This window comes from Salmo salar, chromosome ssa04 (assembly GCF_905237065.1).
Source record: "Salmo salar chromosome ssa04, Ssal_v3.1, whole genome shotgun sequence".
NCBI lineage: Eukaryota > Metazoa > Chordata > Actinopteri > Salmoniformes > Salmonidae > Salmo > Salmo salar.
Window position 1 is genome coordinate 26,949,714 of NC_059445.1, and position 22,020 is coordinate 26,971,733.

The 22,020-nt window shown below is 42.4% G+C and overlaps 1 protein-coding gene across 1 annotated transcript in view; it reads left to right on the forward strand.

Annotated features, from left to right (window-relative positions):
• Positions 1 to 22,020, forward strand: part of LOC106602757 (catenin alpha-2) — a 670,306-nt gene that overhangs the window by 497,369 nt on the left and 150,917 nt on the right. The window contains exon 8 of the mRNA XM_014195596.2: positions 16,114 to 16,194. Coding sequence (XP_014051071.2) covers positions 16,114 to 16,194 — 81 coding nt within the window. The remainder of the gene's footprint in view (positions 1 to 16,113; positions 16,195 to 22,020) is intronic.

A 22,020-nucleotide genomic window follows, 5' to 3' on the forward strand; every position in this document is an offset into this window, starting at 1 on the left:
CTCTCCCTCCCTCTTTTTTCCTCCCTCCCTCCCTCGTTTTTCCTCTCTCTCTCCCTCACTGGTGAGTGGAGCGTCACCCCGCTCTCTCGCTTCTCTCTCTCTCTCTCTCTCTCTCTCTCTCTCTCTCACACCTCTCTGGTTTTTAAACCACTCTGCCTCTCTCAAACGCACTCTCCCTCCTTCCCTCCCTCCTTCTCTCCCTCCCTCCTTCTCTCCCGAGCCACTTGCCATTCAGAGCAGGCAGGCTGCAGGCAGCGCCGGTGCTCTAGTCTCGCTGCCTCTCCCGCAGCAGGAATCGGAGGGGTTTTGTGTTGGCCTGATAGCCAGCCCTCACCCCCTTACTCCGTCTCCTCCTCGTTTTTCTCCCTCCCACCCTTCCTCCCTCCGTACTACAGACCTTGGCGCTCAGTCCAACACACTTAGTATTATCTCTTTGTTTCCCTCTCCTCTCCTTCCCTCTTTTGCCTTCTATTTTTAAACCTTTACACCATGTTACATAATGTCTGCTCAGTGAAGGATTTTGTGTGTTTCAGGAAGGACTCATCAAATAAGGATACATCAGTTAAATCGGCAATCGGCAGTAGAAACACTAACAAAGTGTACTCCCCGCCCCTAGTTTGGTAAAAACCTGATGTATGGGGCTGGAGAAATGTACCCACTCTCAAATTCATAGACAGAGCTATGGATGCAATGACTGACCATCCATGATATATCAGTTATAGATTTAAACGTGTTTTGAGGCTATATATAGTGTTTATATTTTTTTTATCTGTTTACAAACGTTGAAGTTCTGTCAAACAAGCTTGTATTTTGGGTTCTGATGGGGTACGACAGTTGAACTAAGCTCATAAGGCGTTCATAGGTTCTATTCTTCAAGAATCAATGGGTTCGTATCATCAAATTTTAAGTACAAAAGTGGATGTCGCAACTGATGATTGCCCCTTTATGCAGTCAAATTCAATCCATGTTTGCATTTGACAGAATATATTTTTTTTGTTAAGTACAATTGTTCTTTGACCGCATTGTTATAGTGCTATGCCACAAGAACACAGCACTGTCAGTATTGCTTAAGTGATGTTCTTAATGTAAGAGGGGATTCCGGAACGAGTAAGTGAACCCAGTTGCTTCCTCCTCGACTCAGATTTCACTTCACTTTTTGCATCAGCTATCTACTAGATTTTTTATATTTGGTGCGTGCATACTAGGATTGCAAAATTCCAGTAACTTTTCCAGAATTCCCAGGTTTTCCAGAAATCACTGGTTGTAATATTCTGGTTTCCAGCAATCTTTCAGCGAAAAAAATTTACAAAAAATAATGTAAAACCAAAATAGCATATGTCTGACCATTGTGCTCATCACACATGTACATAAAGCCACGCATTCTGTTCATGTACTGTATATAGCTTATGATTAGCTTAGGATTCCCACTCTTTTATTTGTCCATTGCTTGTCCCTTGACCACAGACAATAATAGCATCAGACAGCACAGAGCGGCTCCAAAGTGTGTGTGCCTGTGTGTGTGCCTGTGTGTGTGCCTGTGTGTGTGCCTGTGTGTGTGTGTGTGTGTGTGGAAAGGAAAGGAAAGGAAAGGAAAGGAAAGGAAAGGAAAGGAAAGGAAAGGAAAGGAAAGGAAATGAAAGGAAAGGAAAGAATATAATATGCAAAAAGGCCGTTAGACATGAGGGACTTTTTGCCAGAAGGCACTCTCTTGCTCCTCCTCAGACACACAGCTATGGGAGCTACACTAAATCAGAATGGCAGCAGAACCCATTTAAAAACAACACGGCTATGTGATACCAGTACTGGCCATGTGATAAGCAGACACTGAGACAAACCAGGCGAGTCAAGGCATATGCTTTTGCAATGTAGTGAAGCGGAAACCCCACTGATGACTGTGTGTGGGTGTGGGTGGGGTTGGGGTGCAGAAGTTGTCTGTATTCAGTGTCGGACAAAGGTTAAGGGTGAGTCTTCCTATCTGACCTATAACCTATGGCCCCCACACACGTTTATTGTGACTTGTCTCCAGTGAGTTTTATGGGCCTACTTGGTTATGTAATACCACTGCACCTTTAACAAGCTTAACCAATGGTTGCCATTGATGAACATCAGTGGTGTAAAGTACTTAAGTAAAAATACTTTAAATTACTACTTAAGTAGTTTTTGGGGGTATCTGTACTTTACTTTACTATTTATATTTTTGGCAACATTTACTTTTACTGCACTACATTTCTAAAGAAAATAATGTACTTTCTACTCCATACATTTTCCCTGACACCCAAAAGTATCCCTTACATTTTGACAGGAAAATGGTCCAATTCGCACACTTATCAAGAGAACATCCCTGGTCATCCCTACTGCCTCTGATCTGGCGGATTCACTAAACACAAATGCTTTGATAGTAAATTATGTCTGAGTGTTGTTGTGTGCCTCTGGCTATCTGTCAAAAAAAACAAAATAAACTGTTCAGTCTGGTTTGCTTAATACTTTTACTTTTGATACTTAAGTACATTTTAGCAATTACATTTACTTTTGATACTTAAGTATATTTAAAACCAAATACTTTTAGCCTTTTACTCAAGTAGTATTTTACCGGGTGACTTTCACTTTTACTTGAGTCATTTTCCGTTAACAAAAGTATGACAATTGAGTACTTTTTCCACCACTGATGAATATATGTCTAGACCTAATCAGAAAAACTGAGTTAGAAAGATTTTGAGTTTGAAAGACCTAATTTTCCGCTAGTTAATCTAATTGTTAATTCCAGGATAAAACACAACATAATCATATTATCTCATCTCACCACATTCTATACAAAAAAAAGAGGCTCGCTGGGGAGGCATGGAGAGCCTGGTTTATTGTCCTGCTATCCTGTAATCAAACCAGGTTGATGGTCGCAGTTTCGCGGTAGCTCTAAGCTCCACTTAATGAGAACAAGTCAAATGGTTGCTTCACATCCCTGGAACCACCGACACACACACACACACACACACACACACACACACACACACACACACACACACACACACACACACACACACACACACACACACACACACACACACACACACACACACACACACACACACACACACACACACACCACTATAGAGCAGCTCAACTTATCTTAATGAGGATCCGGCTGAGCCGTTATCTACTGTTAACCCAATGTGGTTTCTCTCCCTCTCTCTCTCTATCTCTCTTTCTTTCTCTCTCTCTCTCTATCTCTCTCTATCTCCCCTTACTCTCTCTTTCTCCTCTTTCTCTAAGCCTGGAGTCAATGTAACCAACCTGGACAGTAATTGTTCCTTGCATTGGGCCTTAATTGAATTGACAAGGAGCCGGAATTGATATCATTTAACACATTGATCTTGAGAGAATGAGACGTGTGCTTTGTGCCGAACCAACAAAAAAAATCTCTCCCCTCTCTCTTCTTTTGTTGTCTGACCATTTTATTCTCTCTCTCTCTCTCTCTCTCTCTCTCTCTCTCTCTCGCTCTTCAATATACAGGGTATCTGTCAATTCTCTCTCTCTACCTCTCTCTCTCTCTCCCTACCTACCTCTCTCTCTCTCTCCATACCTACCTCTCTCTCTCTCTCCCTACCTACCTCTCTCTCTCTCCCTACCTACCTCTCTCTCTCTACCTACCTCTCTCTCTCTCTCTCTACCTACCTCTCTCTCTCTACCTACCTCTCTCTCTCTACCTACCTCTCTCTCTCTCTCTACCTACCTCTCTCTCTCTCTCTACCTACCTCTCTCTCTCTACCTACCTCTCTCTCTCTACCTACCTCTCTCTCTCTCCCTACCTACCTCTCTCTCTCTCCCTACCTACCTCTCTCTCTCTACCTACCTCTCTTTCTCTCTTTCTCTCTACCAACCTCTCTACCTACCCACTTCTCTTTCTCTCTACCAACCTCTCTACCTACCAACCTCTCTCTCTCTCTCTCTCTACCTACCTCTCTCTCTCTACCTACCTCTCTCTCTCTCTCTCTCTCTCTCTCTCTCTCTCTCTCTCTCTCTCTCTCTCTCTCTCTCTCTCTCTCTCTCTCTCTCTCGCTCTTCAATATACAGGGTATCTGTCAATTCTCTCTCTCTACCTCTCTCTCTCTCCCTACCTACCTCTCTCTCTCTCTCTCTCTCCCTACCTACCTCTCTCTCTCTCCCTACCTACCTCTCTCTCTCTAACTACCTACCTCTCTCTCTCTACCTACCTCTCTCTCTCTCTCTCTCCCTACCTACCTCTCTCTCCCTACCTACCTCTCTCTCTCTCTCCCTACCTACCTCTCTCTCTCTACCTACCTCTCTTTCTCTCTTTCTCTCTACCAACCTCTCTACCTACCCACTTCTCTTTCTCTCTACCAACCTCTCTACCTACCAACCTCTCTCTCTCTCTCTCTACCTACCTCTCTCTCTCTCTCTCTACCTACCTCTCTCTCTCTACCTACCTCTCTCTCTCTCTCTACCTACCTCTCTCTCTCTCTACCTACCTCTCTCTCTCTCTCTACCTACCTCTCTCTCTCTACCCTACCTCTCTCTCTCTACCTACCTCTCTCTCTCTCTCCCTACCTACCTCTCTCTCCCTACCTACCTCTCTCTCTCTCCCTACCTACCTCTCTCTCTACCTACCTCTCTTTCTCTCTTTCTCTCTACCAACCTCTCTACCTACCCACTTCTCTTTCTCTCTACCAACCTCTCTACCTACCAACCTCTCTCTCTCTCTCTTTACCTACCTCTCTCTCTCTCTCTCTACCTACCTCTCTCTCTCTCTCTCTACCTACCTCTCTCTCTCTACCTACCTCTCTCTCTCTACCTACCTCTCTCTCTACCTACCTCTCTCTCTCTCTACCTACCTCTCTCTCTCTCTACCTACCTCTCTCTCTCTCTCTACCTATCTCTCTCTCTCTCTCTACCTACCTCTCTCTCTCTCTACCTACCTCTCTCTCTCTCTCTACCTCTACCTCTACCTCTACCTCTACCTCTCTCTCCCTACCTCTCTCTCTCTCTCCCTATCTCTCTCTCTCTCTCTCTCTCTACCAGCTCTATCTCTCTCTACCTACCTCTATCTCTCTCTCTCTACCTACCTCTATCTCTCTCTCTCTACCTACCTCTATCTCTCTCTCTCTACCTACCTCTATCTCTCTCTCTCTACCTACCTCTCTCTCTCTCTACCTACCTCTCTCTCTCTCTCTCTCCCTACCTCTCTCTCTCTCTACCTACCTCTATCTCTCTCTCTACCTACCTCTCTCTCTACCTACCTCTCTCTCTCTCTCTCTCTACCTACCTCTCTCTCTCTCCCTACCTCTATCTCTCTCTCTCTACCTACCTCTCTCTCTCTCTCTCTACCTCTCTCTCTCTCTCCCTACCTCTATCTCTCTCTCTCTCTCTCTCTCTCTCTCTCTCTCTCTCTCTCTCTCACCTACCTCTCTTTCTCTACCTACCTCTCTCTCTACCTACCTCTCTCTCTCTACCTACCTCTCTCTCTACCTACCTCTCTCTCTCTACCTACCTCTCTCTCTCTCTCTCTCTCTCTCTCTCTCTCTCTCTACCTACCTCTCTCTCTCTCTTTCTCTCATTGGCTGTCTGCCTCCACCGTGCCCCCTTATTGAACGCAGATCCCTTCATCATCTCCTCCTCTATTCTCCCCCCTCATTCTCTTTCCCTCTCTCGCTCTCACATGCACTAGACATCCAAATAATGTTCTGTCTGCCTCGGCCCGAGAATTGCATGTCTTATTCCACTATTAGTGGGTAGCGAGTGGGGAGTGGAGGAGGGAAGGGTGCACAGCAAAGCAATTTGCGCTGAGTGCACTACAGTACATGAGTGATTGGAGCGGGGACTGAGCGAGAGGAGAAGGAACAGCATGTTGGTCCCAGCTGTTGCACATTGAGAGCTGTTTCTACCATCCACCAGCCAGCCAGTCTCCTGGGTAAGCTGGAATCACTTTGCCATTACCACTTCCATTATCCAACCGCCGCGGTACCTATGAGCGGTATGAGCTTATCACCACGATGCTACCCAAAACCATGGAAAATGAATGAAGGGAAAGAGTCCCCTTAGAGAATGAATCGGGGAAACAATGAGCAGATGGGAGACCCTTGCAGTCTGTGAATGGGAGCCATTGACAACACCTTGGGGAGTTGAAGTGAAACCACGAAACCCCAACATGCATACTCCATTATGTGGTCTGTGTCGTGAAATACACACATGATGCCGTGTGTGGAGGATGGGTGGATGAATAGTGATGGATGGATGGATGAATAGTGATGGATGGATGGAGGGTTGTTGGTTGCTGTTCCCTATTGTGTTGTCAAGGTGGATAATGGACCTGTGTGGAAGGTGTGTGGGCACAGTCTGGGTGGGCACACACACACACACACACACACACACACACACACACACACACACACACACACACACACACACACACACACACACACACACACACACACCCGACAGACCACAGCTGTGACCTGGCAGTGGGGCGCATGAGGCATATTCAACCACTGTAACCTATGATTCATCGTCGGAGGCTAACATTTAGGTGACGTTTTGACAACATTGGGATGACGTTGTGACGGCAAAACACTTTTATTTAGCATTTTATTATGAGCAATACATTCTCCATGGCGAATAGATGTATGATTATATACATTGTAATAATGTGAATGATAGTAATATTTAATAGTAGCTAGTTATACCACTAGGCCCTAGTGACTAGGGTATATGACACTATGTATTGACATAACTATATTTATATAATTATAGCAATTACGAAGACTATAATGTACATTGTAATGGTGGTAATAACAGTTAATACTAGGGTATATGGCACAATGCATTGATTTGACTTAACTACCATCAATATGAAGGGGATAACTTCAAGTCGGATGCTACAAGCTTATGATTATGCATCGCAATGATAGTAATAACCGTTTGCACCAGTGTATATGGAACAATGTATTGACATAACTAGACATGAAATGCAGATACACAAGTAATGTACTATAAGATATATTCAGCTCTGAGGTATTTAGTGGGGTTTTGGGGAAAGATTGTGCGCCCCAAATGAAACTCTATTCCCTATGGGCCCTGGTCCAAAGTAGTGCACTATAAAGGGAATAGGGTGCCATTTGACTGACTTTATCCAGCATTCTACTACGAGCCAGAGCGAGCCTGCTATAACAGGTTTAGTGTGATGATGGGTTTTTCCTCCCTGGTTAGAATTCAGGCCGCTGTATTTCACCGTTTCATAATCTACGTAATGCAGATTTGGAAGAGCTCTAGCTGGCAACTAGGCCAGGGCGATTATCAATTCTTGGAAAAAAAAACACAAAAGCACGGACGAGGGTTTTGACTTTGAATACAAAGTAATGACATTGATAGTACAATCTTCCGCCATGATGTGTATTATGACAATGCAATACAATACAATGGTTTATGAGCGTCTCCTCTCTATCTATTTGTCTTTGATGATCCCATTCTCCTAGTGTGAAACTCATATAAGACATACGAGTCTTAATTAACAGTAAAATCTAGAATTGGAACATCTATTTTTGGACTTTGAAATGAATAACCATATAGCTATTGACTCTTTGTCGTCGTTTGAATCCCAGAATTCCCCTTTAAGTCACAGGAGTCTAGATGAGAAGCTCTCCCATTCTGAACATCCTCTGATTCTGCTCTCTTTTTACTTTGGGTGGCAAGATCTCTTAATCCTCTGCCTCCCTACAGCGCTTAAATGACACATTAGCATGTGGCTCTCCAGGCAGCCTGGATGACTAATGTTGTCATGTCCTCTCCTCTGTGATACTGGCTTCTGTGTGTGTGTGTGTGTGTGTGTGTGTGTGTGTGTGTGTGTGTGTGTGTGTGTGTGTGTGTGTGTGTGTGTGTGTGTGTGTGTGTGTGTGTGTGTGTGTGTGTGTGTGTGTGTGTGCGTGATACGCACGCACATGCACATGCACAAAACCGGAAAGGGTTCAGCCCTCCAGGACCGGAGTTGAATTGCCCTGCTGTAGGGTTTTAAGCCTTATTTGAATATTTCCCAGGGTGCCTGTCGAGTAAATGTTTTTGTTACCAGTGCCACCCAATACTATGTTTACTAGTGACGGACACATGGTTGTTGCATTCAGTAGTTCTCAGTCCTGTGGCCTTCACCAAGTGTGTTTGTATGTGAATATGTTGTCATTAAAATATAAATATTTAAGACAATAGAGAACCTTTTTCATAAGGCATTCTTTTGAGGGCCAAGTTTTAATACAGTGGTCTGAAACGCATAGCTTACAGGTAGAGCTCTGCTACCCGAACCGAGCCCGACGGGCCCTGACATTATACATGGGGTTAGGGCCGGGTAGGGCCTGTTTTTCATCAGTAACTAGGGTACGGGCAGGGCTCAGGTACCACAATTTGCATTCGCTCTGCTGCGCAGTACAGTCATGTATGTCTAAGATCATATCATGGTGTCAGAAGTCCTTCAATGTATATTAAATAGGAGAGATTATTTAACGGAAAATAATAATGTTCCTTGAGTTTTGTCAACTAACTGCTCTCTCGTCTCTTCATCGAGCAGAGCAGCCCAAGCGAAGCCGTTGCTATGGATATTCGCAGACTTAGAGTGCTATGAGCAGAGCGCATGCAGAGCGAGCTACGCACAGGGAGCGAGTGACAGACAGAGAGGACCAGCTAATAGATTTACTAACAGAGGATTTTTTTTATCAGATTTCAGGTTTTGGGCAGATTTCAGGTTACGTTTCGCAGAAGCAATTGGGCCTGGGTAGGGTAGGGCCTGAACGTTGCAGGCATGGGTAGGGCTCAGGCTTAAAATTAATGCCCATGCAAGGCTCTATTGACAGGTCACATCAGGCCTGCAAGTCACATTATGCTGGCTTGCAAAGTGATGTGTAATTCCTATTGGAATCCATCCAGACTGGGTATGTACAACATTTAGAATTTTTATTCACCCGCAATCTGCATTCAAAATGACAGCCGCAGTTGTTGGAAAGACTAAGATATGCGACTACCTTAATCATCTAAACTGGAACAACCATTTCAGTAGCGGGTGCATTAAGTTATATTTGAGTTTCAAAATATGAATGAATTAATCAATCAGTGAAAGAAATATAGATTGAAACAAACAATTAAACAAATCAACCTGCAATAGAGTATGTTGGGAAATATGATAATGATGGTTTTGGTTCAATTCTGGTTACTATTAATTACTGCAGTGGGTTAAATCAGGGTCACATATATACAGTGGGGGAAAAAAGTATTTGATCCACTGCTGATTTTGTACGTTTGCCCACTTGCAAAGAAATGATCAGTCTATAATTTTAATAGTAGGTTTATTTGACAGTGAGAGACAGAATAACAACAAAAAAATCCAGAAAAACGCGTCAAAAATGTTATAAAATGATTTGCATTTTAATGAAGGAAATAAGTATTTGACCCCTCTGCAAAACATGACTTAGTACTTGGTGGCAAAACCCTTGTTGGCAATCACAGAGGTCAGACGTTTCTTGTAGTTGGCCACCAGGTTTGCACACATCTCAGGAGAGATTTTGTCCCACTCCTCTTTGCAGATCTTCTCCAGGTCATTAAGGTTTCGAGGCTGACGTTTGGCAACTCGAACCTTCAGCTCCCTCCACAGATTTTCTATGGGATTAAGGTCTGGAGACTGGCTAGGCCACTCCAGGACCTTAATGTGCTTCTTCTTGAGCCACTCCTTTGTTGCTTTGGCCGTGTGTTTTGGGTCATTGGCATGCTGGAATACCCATCCACGACCCATTTTCAATGCCCTGGCTGAGGGAAGGAGGTTCTCACCCAAGATTTGACGGTACATGGCCCCGTCATTTGATGCGGTGAAGTTGTCCTGTCCCCTTAGCAGAAAAACACTCCCAAAGCATAATGTTTCCACCTCCATGTTTGACGGTGGAGATGGTGTTCTTGGGGTCATAGGCAGCATTCCTCCTCCTCCAAACACAGCGAGTTGAGTTGATGTCAAAGAGCTCCATTTTGGTCTCATCTGACCACAACACTTTCACCAGTTGTCCTCTGAGTCATTCAGATGTTCATTGGCAAACTTCAGACGGGCATGTATATGTATTCTTGAGCAGGGGGACCTTGCGGGCGCTGCAGGATTTCAGTCCTTCACGGCGTAGTGTGTTACCAATTGTTTTCTTGGTGACTATGGTCCCAGCTGCCTTGAGATCATTGTCAAGATCCTCCCGTGTAGTTCTGGGCTGATTCCTCACCGTTCTCATGATCATTGCAACTCCACGAGGTGAGATCTTGCATGGAGCCCCAGGCCGAGGGATATTGACAGTTATTTTGTGTTTCTTCCATTTGCGAATAATCGCACCAAATGTTGTCACCTTCTCACCAAGCTGCTTGGCGATGGTCTTGTAGCCCATTCCAGCCTTGTGTAGGTCTACAATCTTGTCCCTGACATCCTTGGAGAGCTCTTTGGTCTTGGCCATGGTGGAGAGTTTGGAATCTGATTGATTGATTGCTTCTGTGGACAGGAGTCTTTTTTACAGGTAACAAGCTGCGGTTAGGAGCACTCCCTTTAAGAGTGTGCTCCTAATCTCAGCTCGTTACCTGTATAAAAGTCACTTGGGAGCCAGAAAACTTTCTGATTGAGAGGGGGTCAAATACTTATTTCCCTCATTAAAATGCAAATCAATTTATAACATTTCTGACATGCGTTTTTATGGATATTTTTGTTATTCTGTCTCTCACTGTTCAAATAAACCTACCATTAAAATTATAGACTGATCCTTTCTTTGTCAGTGTGCAAACGTACAAAATCAGCAGGGGATCAAATACTTTTTTCCTCCCACTGTATATATATATATATATATATATCACAGAAGACTGAAATATAACAAAATCATTTGACATGGAAACACCAGATTTTATGAAGAAGAAAAAAATATATATAAATAACATTCCACCCATGAGGCCTCTTTTTGGTCATTTGACTGCAGGAAAGGTAACATTGAGTTTATTTTATGCAACTGAGTGTTAATTTAACCATTTACAGTGTTAATTTAACTCTTGAATCAACACAAGAAATGTTACACACACCATTTTATTTTCAGGACAACCAGGGCTACAAGTAGAAGACAAAACCAGTTGACATATTATAAGGTCACCAATACAAAAATCTGATCAAAATGAATTGATATGAATGTTGTAACTACAGAATTGATTAGCGTAGCGTGAAATGAAAATCCAAATAGTCAGTGTCAACTGTGTGGAGTATGGAGTTTGTGACAGCCACTTTCTGAGCTTACTACAGTATAATAGACACTATGTCCTTGGAATGTAGAAGAACCCTTACCTTCTAACGACTCTTGTGTAGCTTGTGAGTGTCATAGAGCAAAATGTGTGTGTTTGTGAGAGTCTCAACTATTCATAGACGTTTTTGTAAAAAGACCTGGCCCTGGACCCCTTCGGGATTCCCCCCTTGGCTCACAAACACTACTCTAGCTCAGCCGCTGTTAATCACAGACTGATGGAAATAGACAAATCCAATGGTACAACCCAGAAGTCTGTAGCTCAAAAACATGTTTAAAAAGGGTTAGAGGTCGAAAACGTACCTGCGTTACGGTGGGACTCATTTGGTTAATTCAAAGGTTCTTTATCGGGCAAGAGTTCTCCAAGGAACCTTAAGAGCTGAAGAACCATTTAAAACACGCACACACTTGTGTGTATGCTAGGTGGGTTTGCCTTTTGTTCCATTCCCCTTGCCTAGTTAAATATGGGCTTGCAGCCCGGGCCTATCAATCCAGATTATGAGACTGAGGTTTTCTCCTTACTGTTTGGTGCACCGTGCTCTATTACCATTAGGAAAGTGGCTGAGGAGTGTGTGTGTGTGTGTGTGTGTGTGTGTGTGTGTGTGTGTGTGTGTGTGTGTGTGTGTGTGTGTGTGTGTGTGTGTGTGTGTGTGTGTGTGTGTGTGTGTGTGTGTGTGTGTGTGTGTGTGTGTGTGTGAAATGATGACTTCCTAATGCTGCTCAACATCTATATGGGGGAAAATCCATGTATCCTCTGGTTGCAGTGGCCTTGGTCCAAGGGCAATACATTAAATGAATGGGAGGAATCATATCTATTTCAATGGACCTTTTTATTCTCATGGTTGTCTTTCAGAGACCAGAACTTTTAGACCTAACCTTTGACCCCAAATAGGCCTAGGGATGTAGACATTGTGTAGTGTTCCCATTCAGCCATTGACTGCCTCGCTGTACACAAAGACGTGTATTTACCATGGGCTGTCATCGATCTCAATCGTCTTGAACAGAACAATACCCAAGGCCAGGTAATATTTATAAAACGTACAAATAGTCAAAAATTGGAGGGCAGTGTTTGCGTTCTTTATTTATATGGGTTATTCTCATTGAGGTCACATCTCTTTTACAAGAGTGACCTATTCAAGTGCCAGTTGAAGTACTCCTTAAGAGAGTCTCCCCATAAACCCATGTGCTAAGTGTGTTAGGCAAGATCTCAGTCCTCTTGAACCAGACCAGACAATATTTCGAAAAAGTAACAGTAATAAACAAAATAGGACAAGAGGGTCACTTGAATAACTCCTCATGATAAGGTAAGAACATTCTGGAAGAACAGTCCACTCCATTAACCTAGATGTGTTTGTGCTGTCTTGCCAACCCTTATGGCTGTCACTTACAGTAGGTTATCACTCCATTGTTACATGTCTCGAAATAGAGGTCTCTGATTGGTTGTTTTATTGGACAGGAAGTTGTTCCTGCTCTCTAATAGGTCTATTGGAGTGTATAACCCTTGGGTCGTGCCTACCCCCTCGCCGGTGCCTACTTCTCCCAGGGACCCAAATAAGACCCTGTGGACAGGCAGACAAGGCCCGAAGGGCCCGGACACCGTTTAAATTGCTATGATTGGCCCGAGAATGCTCTCGGGCGGTGGAGGCGCGGTTTTAAAGAGGGGGGCCATTGCCGTTTAGAGCGATCTGCTGGGGGCATTCCCCTCTCGCAATTTTTTGGGGTCTTGTTTGATGGGAAGCAATTTCAGGACTAATGGGAAACAATAATGTTTATAGCCCTGGTGGTGACAAACACATTGAGAGTGACAGAAAACGTTAACCTCGAGGCACCACACACGGGGAACGACAACAACAAAAAAAGAAACCAAAGAATGAAAGAATGAAGGAAGGGAGTTGGAGAGGTCTGATCTGAATTCTGATTGGGGCACAAAATAGACAAATAGACGACAGATGACGTTGAGTGTTCTTTTCTGCTTTCAGTATCGTAAGGAGAGTGGTAACACGACACATACATCCTCCCTAGCACAACATTTCCTTTAAGGAATCTATAGTTCAGTCAACGGAGACAGGGCCACCGGTCAAAAGTATTGCACTATATAGGGAATAGGGTGTCATTTGGGACTTAGACTTGGTTCAGTTCAGTGGGACCTTTCGATGTTCAATCAAACATTTCCTCAGGTGTAATTTAGCTGTACAGCAGCACCAGATACCATATTGAAAAGCAAATGATAAACACTCCAACAAGACTGAAGTGGGATATCTAGCCAAGGACACAAAACAATATGTAGGCCTGTCATATGGGGAACGTCACAGCAAGAATATAATCCTGCAGCAACAGGAAATGTGAATTATTATGGGGATTCTAATTAATGGACATTTTTGTAGGGGTTGAGAGATGTTTCATTAGGGCAAGTCAAATTTGACATTACAAACTTTAGAAGCCTTTGTAAATCTCGAATACACTACAAGTTTGCATTTCCTGCTGGGCAACAAAAGAGTGATCAAATTAAGATCCTACTATCCTAGTAGATGTTAGTTTGCTCTCTCTTCCCACCAAGATAATGATGTTAACACACTCCACTGTAGGGCGGAATTGGAATGGGGTTGCTATGGCAACCAGGCAATTAATGTTGTATTCTCTGCTATTGCTTTGACTGGAGTATCATCGGCGTCTCTGTACAATCTGTTGATTCGGATCTTTGATGGGCTCGCTAACTTTGATGGGCTCGCTAACTAAGGTATTGCGGTAAGAGACGGCTTCTAATGAACCGACCCGTCAGTCTAGCCAGCAGATTGCACCTGGTTGTAACTGAATTCATGTTGAATGTAGAAAACAGTGTTTGTTAAAGGGTGTTTGTTTAAACCCGCCTTCTTACATCCCCAAGGATTCTATTGAAGTCCCCTACATACTGTATGCCCAATGTATCGCTCCCCTTGCTCTCTTTTTAGCATCTGTTTGTCTCCCCTCTTTCTTGCGTTCAATCACCTTCATTTTTTTCCATTTATCTATCTCTCGTTCTCTTCATCTCCCTTTCTTGTCATCTTTATTCCCCTCTCCCTCTCTCTTCTCCTCTCCATCCATCCCTCCCGGGGTTAAGAGGTTAAGAAGCGTAGCTGTGGGCGATGCCTAACCCCTGACATCTAACCCCGGACTGTAGGAACCAAGCCGCCTCATCGCCCACCCTAATCACCCTATTAAACCCTCCAAAACAAATTCCTAACACAACATTAATGATAGCATCTTTATGCCATATTTAATGGAAGTCCCCGACGCAAAGGTTATCTCCCCTTTCATCATCATAGGCCTCCAAATGGGACCCCATACGCTCCAAAGGGGTCACTGCGAAAATGAAAGGGAGTCTACTAAGGTAATTACCAGAATGCTTTGGAATATCATTGTCTCAGCTTCAGCATTATTTACGCTCGCCGTAGCCCATAAACAATGAATATTTTTTTTTTTGGGGGGGGACCGTTTATCCTTCTCTCTGGCAGTGATTCTCCTTTGATTCCATCAGGCGGTAATGGATTTTATATCTCTGATAGGCAATCTGTTTTATACTTATTAACTGTTCACAGCTTGAGGCATGACAATGCATCCAACCGCCAACCAGCCAACCGCCCGGCCCGGCGTGCCCAAGTCCATTTCCCAGGCCCCCTAGGGAACGCTGCCTGTTGCTTGCCCCCTGTTTGCCCCCCCCCTCGCCGATCCCTGAGACAATAGATGGAATCTCACCTACGTTGCTGCAGCACCGTGTCCCTTGAAATGGAACATTGCTCTCCTTTAGTCTGCCATCAATGTTTAATGGCCACCACTTGATTGTTCTATTTTTTGAGGGAAAAAGTAAGAGCGAGAGAAAAGAAAGAAACAGAGAAAGTGAAAGTCAGGGAGAGGGAGGGAGAGATAGATGTTATTGTCATTTAGCGTGAGGTGACACTTGTGACTGTAACCAGCTGTGGACTGTCTGAGAGGGCCTAGGGGAAGGGCCAGCAGCCTAGCTGACGCTAACAGCACAGAAACTCCTAATTGTTCTCCAACAAGACAAGGCCTCATATTGACCCCTCTCTCTCTCTCTCTCTGTTTTGTCTTTCTAGTCACTTACTAGCTAACGGAATAGGGTTTTATTCAGTGACAGCTAAAGACCCTTGAGAAAGAAGCTATAATTTCGTTTTTTTTGTCACACGTTCACTAACAACAATTGGCGTCATTTGTTGAGAGCTAAAAAACCCTTGAGATAGAAGCTGGATTAAAGCTGCCGTTTATAGTGTTCAGCTGGTGTTACCAACCCAGTCCAAGTGGCCTAGTTAGCATGTACAGAAACCCACCTAGTTACGATTGCTTGTGTACCTCCAAAGCCTACAGTACTTCACCTGTTAACTTGGTTTCATGCTTGATGGAATTTCTCAGAAATGGTTCCATAGTTGCTCCCATGCAAGTCGTCTTCGTCTGATGTCTGTCACCACTCCACTCTTATTTGCTCTGTACTCTCCTTCTCAATCTGTGTGTATTGTAGTACCCTCACGTTCTTCTTTTATCCAGCCCTGCTGTTTTCTCTTAAATCTTGAACATCCAAAGGCACTTACTGTATAAGAAACCGGAGGCAGAGAGTATTCCAGGAATTATTCCGCTCCTCTCCTCCCTTTTAACTGCAGCACAAACCTTTGTGCTCCCATACCCTCCTGTAGTGTATTACAAGCATAATGTACTTTTTGATGTGAGCAATTGTGTGTGTGATGATGAATTAGTAATGTTACACAGGTAACACTGAGGTAACACTGCGTCTCTCTGTTCCCCTCTCTCTCTCTCTCTCTCTCTCTCTCTACAGACTGGCAGGAAAGAGAAAGGAGACCCGCTGAACTCTGCCATCGACAAGATGACCAAGAAGACCAGGGATCTGCGCAGACAGGTGGGTCACAGTGTCCAAAGCTGAGTTCGATGGATGCCATGTTTGCACCAAAGAGTTTGACCAACCTGGTTCGGAACAAATCCTGACATGATTAGTTATAGATGCCATATTTGCACTAAAAAGGCTACCGTATAGGGACAGTCTGGCCAACTCTCTTCCAACCCAAACAGGACATGACTGGCTAAAGATGCCGTTTTTGCAGTCCAAGGCAATCGTAACATGAACATAGTTTGGCCAACTCAGTTCCAACTGAAACCTGACTTAATTGGCTAAACATGCCATTTTTGTACTCCAATGCAATTTATATGGACAGTATGGCCAACTTGGCTTCAACCAACACCTGACATGATTGGCTATAATAGACACACCATATTTTCACTGTAAGGCAATCGTACTATACACGGAGAGAGTTTGGCCAGCTTAGCTCCAACCCATATCTGACATGACTGGTTATATTGGCGTCATCTTTGAGCCTTTGACACCTATTCTGAATAAACTATGATGGAGCCAACATGTCTTCTTGTTACCATGTTGGCCAAACCCTCCATAATACCTGATTCACGGTTTGCACTTACACATGGCACAGACTGATGCTCGATCCTGCATAGACAGACTGCTATTCAGATATTCAATATCACATGCAGTCTCACTTCACAAACACAGAGCTAAAGAGCCAAATGTGTTTCTGTCAATCAAATCTATCGACCGATCTTTACACGTACACACTTGATTTCATGAATCTCAGGGGAGTATAGAGGCTGAAAGCTCGGAGCTATTACTTTCTCCCAAATTGCAATGCTCCTCTCCATTAGTGGCCCAAAAAGAGACACTTCATGTAGTGATACATCTTGTTATAGGAATCAAAAGTCAAATTGATTTCTTTGGGAAGGCAATCTCATTTTGCCTCCCCTATTCTTTCTACCCATGAAAATACGTTGTATTTTTTTGTACCGTATAATTCATCACAAAATGCAGATAAACTATGATCTGGCGAATGGTATTCACGGTAACCCAAAAGCTATTCATTCACTTTAATTAAGAGGTGTATTTCACAGCTCTATTACACAGTATTTATCTGCCAAACAAGTGTTGATCTTACTGTATATCTTTAAAATGTCAATGACCTACAGTGCCACAGCTGTCGATAACTTAAATATTGGTCTAATAACCAATTAACTGAAAACACAGATTGATCAACTCCGACTGAACACGGTCTCCAACCTAGATACAGGAAGTGGTGGGAAAAGTACTCAATTGTCATACTTGAGTAAAAGTAAAGACACCTTAACAGAAAATGAGTCAAGTAAAAGTGAAAGTTACCCAGTAAAATACTACTTGAGTAAAAGTCTAAAAGTATCTGGTTTTAAATGTCCTTAAGTGCAGTGGTAGAAAAAGTACAAAATTGTCATACTTGAGTAAAAGTAAAAAGTAAATGTAAATGCTACACATCAAATTCCTTATATTAAGCAAACTAGACAGCACTATTTTCGTATTATTTTTCAATTAAGGACAGAAAGGTGCACACTCCAACACTCAGACATAATTTACAAACACAGTAGTTGTGTTTTGTGAGTCCACCAGATCAGAGGCAGTAGGGATGACAAAGCGTTATTTTGATAGGTGCCATAATTTTGTCCTGCTTAAGCATTCTAAATGTAACGAGTACTTTTGTGTGTCAGGGAAAATTTAAGGAGTAAAAAGTAAAAAAAAATATTTAGGAATGGAGTGGAGTAAAAGTAAAAGTTGTCAAAAATGTAAATAGTAAAGTACAGATACCCCAAAAAATGACTTAAGTAGTACTTAAAAGTATTTTTATTTAAATACTTTACACCACTGGATACAGGAAGTCTTTATGAGAGGAGACAGAGGGGAGACAGAGGAGACAGAGGGAAGACATTGAGAAGACAGAGGGGAGACATAGTTGAGACATACATTGAGCTCCAAAAGTATTGGGACAATTACACATTTTTTGTTGTTTTGGCTCTGTACTCCAGCACTTTGGATTTGAAATGATACAATGACTGTGAGGTTACAGTGCAGACTGTCAGCTTAGAAATTACAGCACTTTTTGTACATTGTCCCCCCCCTTTTACAGGACCAAACATATTGGGAAAAATTCACTTATGTGCGTTAAAGTAGTCAAAAGTTTAGTATTTGGTCTCATATTCCTAGCACAGATTGATTACATCAGGCTTGTGACTCTACAAACTTGTTGGATGTGTTTGCTGTTTGCTTTGGTTGTATTTCAGATGATTTTGTGCCCAATATAAATCAATGTTAAATAATGTATTATGTCATTTTCAGAATATGTAGAACACTTCTACATTCATGTGGATGCTACCATGATTACTGATAGTCCTGAATGAATCATGAATAATGATAAGTGAGAAAGTAACAGACGCACAAATATCATACCGACCAAGACAAGCTAACCTCTCACCATTACAATAACAGGGGAGGTTAGCATTTCATGTCATACCTCCAAGACATGCTAACCTCTCACCATTACAATAACAGGCGAGGTTAGCATGTTATATCATAAGTCGCTCTGGATAAGAGCGTCTGCTAAATGACTTAAATGTAAAAATGTTAAATGTAAATACCTCCAAGACAAATTAACCTCTCACCAATACAATAACAGGGGAGGTTAGCATTTTATATCAAACCTCCAAGACATGCTAACCTCTCACCATTACAATAACAGGGGAGTTTATCATTTTTGGGGGGTATGATATGTATGCCTCTGTAATATTTTTACTCATCATTATTCACGATTAATTCAGGATTATCCGTAATCATGGTAGCATATACATTCTGTTGGGCATTAAATAATCTGAAACACAACCAAAGCAAACAGCAAATGCATCCAACAGAATTGTAGAGTCACAGGCTTGATGTAGTCTTTGCATGCTATAAATATGAGAGCAAATACATAACTTTGGACTACTTTAATACACATATAAGTAAAATGGGGGACTATGTACAAAAAGTGCTGTAATTTCTAAAATGGTTTACCTGAAATGGATGAAAATACCCTAAAATCAAAGCTGACAGTCTGCTATTTAACACCCATAGTTGTTGTAGGATTTCAAATCTAAAGTACTCTAGTACAGAGCCGAAATAACCAAACATTTGTCACTGCGCCTATATGTTTGGAGTTCACTGTAGTGGAGACATAGAGGAGACAGAGGGGAGACATAAAGGAGACAGAGGGGAGACATAGAGGAGTATTGAAGAGCCATAGAGGTGACAGAGGGGAGACATAGAAGAGAAACATAGAGGAGACAGTGGGGAGACATAGTGGAGACAGAAGGGAGAGGGGGGACATAGAGGAGACAGAGGAGGCAGAGGGGAGACATAGAGGAGACAGAGGGGAGACATAGAGGAGACAGAGGGGAGACGTAGAGGAGACAGAGGGGATACATAGAGGAGACAGAGGAGACAGAAGGGAGACAGAGGGGAGACATAGAGGAGACAGGGAGAAAGACGGGAGCAGAAAAGCAGAAATTATACAGGGGGTCTGATATAGTAATTATGTCACAACAGCCCCAGAGGGGGAAATTCAATGGTGCTAAGAGACACTAGGCCTTCCAGGAGGGAGGAGAACTGAGCAAAGAGGCTTTGTCTGTGAAGTAACTGTGTGTGTGTGTGTGTGTGTGTGTGTGTGTGTGTGTGTGTGTGTGTGTGTGTGTGTGTGTGTGTGTGTGTGTGTGTGTGTGTGTGTGTGTGTGTGTGTGTGTGTGTGTGTGTGTGTGTGTGTGTGTGTGTGTGCCATAATCCCTTGTGTATGGCAGCCATCTCATGTTAGAACAGAGAAACACACAACAGTTGACACCTTTGTGTCATTGTGAAGACGGGAGAGAACAGTGAGAGAATTAGTACAGTGACAGCTGTCAGGAATACACACTGTGTGCAATTATAGGGTTTAACATGATTTTTGACTTACTACCTCATCTCTGTACCCCACACATACAGTTATTTGTAAGGTCCCTCAGTCGAGCAGTGAATTGCAAACACAGATTCAACCACAAAGAGCAGAGGATTTCCAGTACCTCGCAAAGAAAGGCACCTATTGGTAAATGGGTAAAAAGAACTAACAGACATTGTGTATCCCTTTGTGGACTGTGAAATGATTAATTACACTTTGGATGGTGTACCAGATACAGGTATCCTTCCTAACTCAATTGCCGGAGAGGAAGGGAACTGCTCAGGGATTTCACCATGAGGCCAATGGTGACTTTAAAACAGTTTAATGGCTGTGATAGGAGAAAAACTGAGGATGGATCAACAACATTGTAGTTACTCCACAATACTAACCTAATTGACAGAGTGAAAAGAGGGAAGCCTGTACAGAATAAAAATATTCCTTAACCAAAGTAATACTGCAAAAATTGTGGCAAAGCAATTCACTTTTCGCCTTGTATATACAGTTGAAGTCGGAAGTTCTGAAAATCTGAAAATGGTTGTCTAGCAATGATCAACAACCATTTTGACAGAGCTCAAATAATTTTTTAAATAATAATGAAATATTTATGTATTTAATTTTCAATAAATTAGAAAACAAGTCTAAGAACATGTTTCACTTTGTCATTGTGGGCTATTGTGTGTAAATGTGTGAGATAAAAATATATCTATATAATCAATTTTGAATTCAGACTAACACAACAAAATGTGGAATAAGTCAAGCGATATGAATACTTTCTGAGATCATAGCAGGTAGATGTGAAGCATGAACCTATGGTATACAGATGTAGGATCTTAATTTGAACCTATGGTATACAGATGTAGGATCTTAATTTGACCTGTGTTGTCGCAGCAACAGGATTTGAACGTTTAGTCCATTATGCTTCTTGATCAGTGGTTAGGCTATTAGCTGGTAAAAATAAGGCTACATGAAAAGTGGAATACTGTTAATATAACTGTGTGTAAGTGTGTCTTTTCCATTAATTTATTAGAGATGTGCATGGTTATTCGAATATCTGAATGGATGTTAGTATTCAAATACTTAGGCAAGTATTGAAATGATAGGCCTATTTTGAAAAGATTTTAACACTGAAAAGGCTTTTTCTAAATTAAATTAAAATATCCATGTGACAATGTTACATACAAGGATATACCATGACATTTACATTTATTAATTTAATAAACCAAACTTTTCAATGTAGTTTTATGATGTGCAAATGCACCCCATAAAAAGATTGGTAGCCTACCGATAGCCTTCACGTGTTTAACTTGTTGTTTATGTTGGCCAGTCAATGCGGCAGAGAGGCTCAATGCTCCCCATATTGTTTTTAATACTTTTCTCTTTTACTTTGCTCTTTTGCACACCAGTATTTCTACTTGCACATCATCATCTGCTCATCTATCACTCCAGTGTTAATTTGCTAAACTGTAATTACTTCGCTACTATGGCCTATTTATTGCCTTACCTCCTCACGCCATTTGCACACACTGTATATAGACTTTCCTTTTTTCTATTGTGTTATTGACTGTACGCTTGTTTATTCCATGTGTAACTCTGTGTTGTTGTTTGTGTCGCACTGCTTTGCTTTATCTTGGCCAGGTCGCAGTTGTAAATGAGAATTTGTTCTCAACTAGCTTACCTGGTTAAATAAAGGTGAATACATTTTTTTTAAAAATAATGTGTAGCAAGTGAGGTGAGAGTTCACTAATGCAATGCAAGAGTTAGTGAAATTAGAAGGAGTAGGCTGCAATGAGCAACCAAAAAGTAGGCTGTTGTTTTATCTGAATGGGTTTGGCCTCAATAAGCCATGCTAGCTATAGCTGGCTAACTTAGCTAGCTAACGTTATATGGAATGATAAATA